Source organism: Cariama cristata, unplaced genomic scaffold, assembly GCF_000690535.1.
Source record: "Cariama cristata isolate BGI_N322 unplaced genomic scaffold, ASM69053v1 scaffold20356, whole genome shotgun sequence".
Classification (NCBI taxonomy): domain Eukaryota; kingdom Metazoa; phylum Chordata; class Aves; order Cariamiformes; family Cariamidae; genus Cariama; species Cariama cristata.
The window spans coordinates 5,459-12,389 of NW_009620601.1; the positions used below are offsets into that span (position 1 = coordinate 5,459).

Here is a 6,931-nt window from a genome sequence, read left to right on the forward strand (position 1 = left end):
CGCTCAGCAGAAAATACTAGGATTCAGCAGCCATGTCAGTCATGTAGAGAAGATCTTGCACCAAGAATAGAATGGTTTCTTAGCCTTGGTATCGGTTCAGAGTGTAATTTAATGGCTGTTGTCACTTAAAGCAAGATTTCACCCCTCTGAGTTACTGCATCTCCCACCTGTATTTTACTTAAAATTCAGCAAGAGTTATGAGCTAGAAGTCTTTGCTTTTTACCACCAGCAATTTTTTACCTTTACCTTTGTGGCAGGGCATTCAGGCTGTGTAGATTTTCTCGGAAGTTGCTGACTCTGGGGTCCTGCCAAATTCAGAATCCTTGGAGAAACACCTGCCTACCACAGATGGAAGAGCTCTTCACCTCCCAACTCCATTCTCAGTGGCATCACAGTTCCTGAATCCATTAATTTAGACCTGTTTCCTACTTCAAGCATCTTATTAGAATAAAACAAACAAACGTAAAACAACCAAAGCCTAGAACTCATTATAATAGTTAGAATGTGACATCTAGTGGCTTTAATCAATATTACACAGGAACTTGCAGGTCTTTACCTGTAACCAAACATGCTGTCTGTACCTGGAGCTTGCCTAATAATTGCCTTATTTTTTAAATTAAGAATATCCAAGTCATCTCAAGTAGTACCTTCTCATATGTGTGACTTGTGACACTAAATAGATATTTTTGGAGGACTTGAATCTGTTTCAGACGTTTGTATTTCAGCGAAGTATAGCACTCTGTGCCAAACTGTGGTTTGTCTCCATAAAGGGCTACTGCAGAAGCTACTGCAAGGTAAAAGGAAGAAAATCCTGTGTGTTACATTCTTCTTAGGGGAGATGAGAAATAGCACCTCCTGTGCTTTCACAAGAGGCAGAGTTTTCCTGCTGGGAGACGGAAATTACAGCATATCTTCTTCTGGGAAATGTTTGCAGTCCATCCAGAGCAATCCTGGGAGCTGCTGGGAGCTTAGGATACAAAGAGTTTCTATCATAGTACTACCCAAGCAAACTGAGTGTTGGAGCTCTTATGCTATCTGTAATGTCTTCTAATTTTAATGTTTCTTGTGATTACTAACAAGCTGTTGCATTCAACTGAGTTGAGATGGTTTTTATTACAAAGATTTATTTTGTAAGTAGATAAAAGCACACGCACAAATACAATACACTGATGTTATAACTTGTCATCCCTTTATACGATGCTTTGCTTATACAATCAAAGATTGGCTAACAGTCTTCTCAGTTTATGTTTCTGAAATATTATAAAGATGCATTTTTTCTCAAAAAAAGTAGATCCCAAATCCGGGCATTTATTCCCTCTGCTGGTAAATGCAGGTTCTTTTACACAGTGTTATGTAGATATATTATGTCTAGGATCTTTACAATATGAGAATTATTTAATAATTTTGTTTCACCTTAAAAATTTCAAAGTGACTGGTCCTAATTTAAAAGATTTTGTTGAAAGTTTTACTCCTTAAGATGATTTAAATTTCCCCCCCCCCCCCGCATAACCATCCTCATCACTGATTCCCCCCCCCCCCGTATAACCATCCTCAATACTGATCCAGACAGTAACATTATACATAAACAGGCAGCCAGGACAGGCAAATTTATGACATTATGCAATAATGGTCAGCAAAAAATATGTGGGTTGATCATGAAGTGTGGTTAGGAAAACACTTAGATAGTTCACAGATAATTTTTTTTTAATTGTATATCAAAATGAAAGTAAAGCAATTGTAAAATCATTAGTCCAGCATTTTCAACTTCTTTAGGCAGTCAAATGCAAATATAATACAATTTAAAAAGTAGCTTCAATGAATTTCAGAGTTATTTTTCTTGGAAATAGAAAGTAGAAACATGAGTTATCCTGTTGTCTTCATTGATTTACATAACTTTCAATGTTGTTAACTCTTAAATTTTTTTTTAGGATTTCAGTTCAAATGTAGACAGGTCAATTCTGATTGAGCAATGCTTTTTTTGAAGGAAATATTAGCAATATGACTTATGAAACCACAGGATATGCAACAATTGATCTAGCTGCAAGTTTTAAGTGATATAATTTACACACTTTGTATATTTAGTACACAAGTACTCACGTTTCAGGGTAAGCCAGTATCCCATTTGCAGTACCATATTTTTATAAAAACTTTCTTGTTGATTTTACTCCACAGAACAAACATAAATTTTCAACTTATGTTGTTGCCTCAGGACATCAATATGGAGCTGGGGAAGAAGTCTTGCACTACTTTTTTAAGGTAGACATCCAACTATTTTTGAAGGTTCATTTAATTTCTATGGGCAAACTGCACTGGAATTGAATGCATTTTTAGTAGCTTTGGTATCATAAGCTTAATGCTTTTGTGAACAAAACTGATTATTTGATCCCTTTGAAATGTTTTAGCTACAGTGGAAGTGTTTTCTACTTTTTTGGGCTCTATATATTTTTTAGTTTTTTCCATAGTTTTTGAACAGTATCTCCATATGTACTTTACAATGAGAACATGTCTGTCATATCAATGGAATGAGAAAAAATGTCTTTCTTCTCAACATTATATTCTTTTTTTTCCCAAGCATTTCTTTTATTTGGGATACAATATAACATTTGTCAAGATCAAAGAATATTCTTTTAAAAAGAAGTTTCTTGGGTTTAGTAGGCTGCCAGTCAGTATTTCTCAAGAATTGTTTCCTTTATGGCAGCTCCATTAATAGTTCAAGAAACTGAACTTTAAATCCTGAATATATAGATTTGCCTAGTAAACAAATGTTCCTTTTTTAGTTCTGGTTAAAAGTAACCTTCTTCTCCTCACTTCATTCTCTATTTGTATTTTCAGATAGGTTGGCTTAGTGAGACTCCTGCAATACCTGTTTTTGGAGATGGAAACAATTTTATCCCAACCATTCATGTTCTTGATTTAGCAGCGTAAGTAAAAATATTTCCCTAGGCAATAACTGATACCTAGCTAGATGACAAATCCAAATCTACTAGAGATTACTGAGGCTTTTCAATTGGGGTGGATGGATTTAAGAACTCTCTTTGGCCCTTCTCACCAAGTCAAACAAAGACTTAAGTTTCTTTAGAATTAGATGTGTCTTCTGGAAACCTTATCTGACTGTTGCGTTGGTGCTATGCTTTTAAGAAATTACTAGCAATGCTGATCTAGAGTGTGATACCAGTTAAGTGGCACAGAACTGGAAATGGATCGTGGACTGTACAGCAGGCTAAGTTAGTATCTTCTAAAGATGTTGCTTTTCATCCTTTGAACTTCTTTCCAAATAAAATATCTAGCTGTGCTTCTTTATTAAGGAAAAGATGCAGGAAAATGCCATGCTCTGAAAAGTTCTGCAAAATTTTACAAACTCTTTGTGCTGTTTCTGAAATGCATTTAACAATGAAAGCCCAGTATGCTTCTTTAACTACTGGCCCTGACTGTACTTGCTATGTTTCAGAGTGTTACAAAATGTAGCAGACCACAGGCCAAGGTCTCACTATATACTTGCAGTAGATGTATCTATGCACACGCTTCAAGAATTAATAAAGGTATGCAATTTGATTCTTTTTTTTTTTTTTAAGGTATCTTTAAGGTTTTAAAAACTATACATTTTACTGAAGTAGAAGTTCCTAGGTCTTCCTGAATTATTTTCTGTAGTATATGACATAGAAAATTATTTTGAAATCCTCCACGACTTCTGTCCTTTGAACAAAATACATTACTTGGACCTGATTTTGCAGAACTAACTTTTGCAGTATTATCATTAACTTAAGTAGAAATTTTACATAATAAAGTTGTGGTGAATTGTTATGGGATTCACAGTACTGTAAGTAGATACTCAAAGTCTTTAAGCCTTTATTTTGTAGGAAGATACCTTGTTTTTCCAAGCATTTTAAAATTAAGACTAGAAATAGTCTGGGTAACACTGTTGAACTATACACTGATAGTCGGAGTCAACTAATATAATAGGAGACTTGCTTGTATAGATTGATGAAATGTTACTTAAGGACCAAACATAACAGCCCAATTTTTTTGGTTGTGTCAAAGAGTGTTTCATGGAACAATGTGTTAGGGAGCTCACAAGAAGATACAACCTTTGTTTTGGTTCAGGTAAATTTGCAGGGTCTCACTGAAAAAGTTAATAGTTGAAGAGCCATTCTGTATAAGTGACCATAATGCAATTAGTCAAGATTCCTATGAAAGAAGAAAAGGTCAAAACTTTTGCAACTGTGGTCAATCATAAGAAAGAGCATTATATAAAAATTTGCACAAAAGACATTAAAAATATTAAATCCTTAGAGGAGGAGGGTAGAGGTTATTGAAACTTACATTATTATTAGCCATATAAGGCCATTGCATGCTACTTACTAAGAAAAGTTTGAGAAAGAGAAAATGCAAATTAGCATGGTTAAGCTGTAGGTTGAGGAAAACAAGATGGCAGACTTCAAAAAGTTATAGTTATGTCCAGATGAAGAAAACAGATAAAAAATATCATGAAATCTGGCAGGATAAGTGAAAAACACTTGAAGATCAACTATCAGGAAAGACCCAAAATTAATATCCTTTTTTCAAACAATTGAAAAACAAAAAGCCTGCCAGAAAATCTATAAGGCAAATTGATGATTATGGTATAAAAGGAGAACTTAGAGCAGACAAGGCCATAGCAGAGATGCTTTATGTTAGTGGATGTGGGTAAGAATTTGGAAGCATCTTAATGCTTCACGATCTCTTTGTGAATAACTTGTTGGAGGATCTGTGTAAAACTAAAGTAACTGCAGAAAAGACTATAGAATGAACTGACAAAATGAACACTAAGAAACCGCCAGAGTCTTATGGTATTCACTGAAGAAGTCTGAAATAGCTTAAGGATGAAATAACTCTGAATTGAGAATTCACACATACAGCCTGCTGTTTAGCGCTGTCCTGGCACTTGAAGACTGGAAGATGATAAATGTGGTGCCAGTGTAAGAAACAGACGTTCCCGAAATGTTTTGGGAATTACAGGCCAATATGCCTAATAACATTGGCTAATAGCCAGGTACATTATTAGAAATTATAAGGAATTCAATGCATTAAAGGACACCCAGATACATATGATCTATTTGGGAAGAGTCAATGTGTTTTGTAAAATACTTTCCTAAGAATTCTTTCCAAAAAAGTACTTTCAGATACTTTGGAAACCTCCTAAAGTTCTTTAATATGACTAGCGAATGTGGATAAGGGTGAACAAAGTGACATAGTCTACTTGAATTTCCCAAGGGCTTTCAAAGAATTACTTCACCAAAATCTGTTGAGAAGCAGCTAGGCACCCTAAGAAAAGTGGTTGGGTCCTTTCATGGGTATGTGATTGTTTAGAAACGGGGAAATAGAGGGCAGGAGTAAGTGGACAGTTCTTGTCAAGACAGGAAGTTGCCAGTTGAGAGAGCGGTGCAGAGAGCACTGCAGAGAGCTATCATGGCAGGGAGCTGTACTAGCCCAAGGGAAGACTGGAAAGGAATATGGGAGAGAAATACCTTGAGAGTTACTCAAATATACAGCTGCTATTTCTAGTTTAGGCAGTCTCTGAGTTGAAAATAGTTGAAGATTAGAAATGTATCTGGAAGGAGTATCACATATGCTTTTCTCATTCTTTCTTTCATTTAGGCATCCACTAATTGACATCGTTGGGGATAGAATGCTGGAATATATGTAGATTGATCTGATGTTCTATGTAAATTTTTATGATTTTATGGAATCTAGTGGGGGTTTAAATCTATTTTAAAGGGCTGTAGGAATAACTAACAATTTCTGTCTAATGATGAAATGAAAATGTTATATGGAGAATTATTAGTGGCATTGATCTGAAAACCCTTCCTGATCATTAACAGAATTAAATACTTCAAGAACCTGAAGTGAAAGTGCTGGGAAATAAAATAGGTGTCCAAATAGATCGTGAGCAGTAGGAAGTTGTATATCGATTTAAGGGCTTCTGAACAATTTTCTGTGGCTTTGGGGTGGTTGGTTCTTGGGTTTCTTTTTAATTGCAAGTACTAAAGAGGAAGTGGTATATAGCAAAACAAAGCTGTTTAACATTAAAGTTAATATACTGTTCTTTGATCTGCCTATTTCAAATCAGTATACTGATTTTTCAGGTATGGTGTAATATAAAATTTAAAGAACATATTTTATCCACAGAAATACCGTTCAATTTTTTCTGAGAATCTGATTTGATAAGTTTTTTTTTTTTTTTTTTCTTGATAGTGTATCAGTAAAAATGTTGGACCAGGAAAAATTGAGAAGATTCCAAAAGAAGATGCATTCCTGAGCAAAGAGTTAACAGTCAGTACTTCTCTTCCTTTTATTATTTAAGGAAAGGATGTAAACTTAAAAGTATAACATCATGAAATATATAATTTTTTTTTTTATTTCACCAGAAAAATTTAACCCTAAAACTTGCCTAAAAATATATACAGTGAGTTTAAATTTAGAAAATAAACAAACTAAAATTTAACTATCATAGAACAGATTATTTTGAGGAGTTACAGCCTGATTTAGAAAAGCACTGAAGCATTGATGTCACTGTTGCACTGAGCATACTGGAGGATTCTAACAAAGCCTACATAAAATAATAAAAATAACAAAAAAAGTTAATAATGAGGTGCTGCTAAGGCTGATGAACACAACATACATAAAATATGTTGTATACATCTATTTATCTGGAATAAACTGTTCATAGGAGAAATAAACAAATTACAACCTTGGTAGTTTTAAGACTGTATTTGATAAATTTATGAAAGAGCTTATTCCCTGCAGTTATATGAAAGCTTTGTATTGTACAGAATAATTGTTTAATGTTTCATGTTCTAATAGTTAATAAGAAGACTCAAATACAAATATACATTGAAAATGTTAATATTTTTAAAAAGCTAAAATGTCTGTTTTGCTTTGTGTGCAAACCTTC

The 6,931-nt window shown here is 34.1% G+C and overlaps 1 protein-coding gene across 1 annotated transcript in view; it reads left to right on the forward strand.

Moving 5' to 3' along the window:
- Nucleotides 1-6,931, forward strand: part of AK7 (adenylate kinase 7) — a gene marked incomplete at both ends in the record, with an annotated part of 14,355 nt that overhangs the window by 5,073 nt on the left and 2,351 nt on the right. Inside the window, 4 exons of the mRNA XM_009701671.1 lie at nucleotides 2,173-2,256; nucleotides 2,833-2,921; nucleotides 3,449-3,539; nucleotides 6,232-6,309. Of these exons, the coding sequence (XP_009699973.1) occupies nucleotides 2,173-2,256; nucleotides 2,833-2,921; nucleotides 3,449-3,539; nucleotides 6,232-6,309 (342 nt within the window). The remainder of the gene's footprint in view (nucleotides 1-2,172; nucleotides 2,257-2,832; nucleotides 2,922-3,448; nucleotides 3,540-6,231; nucleotides 6,310-6,931) is intronic.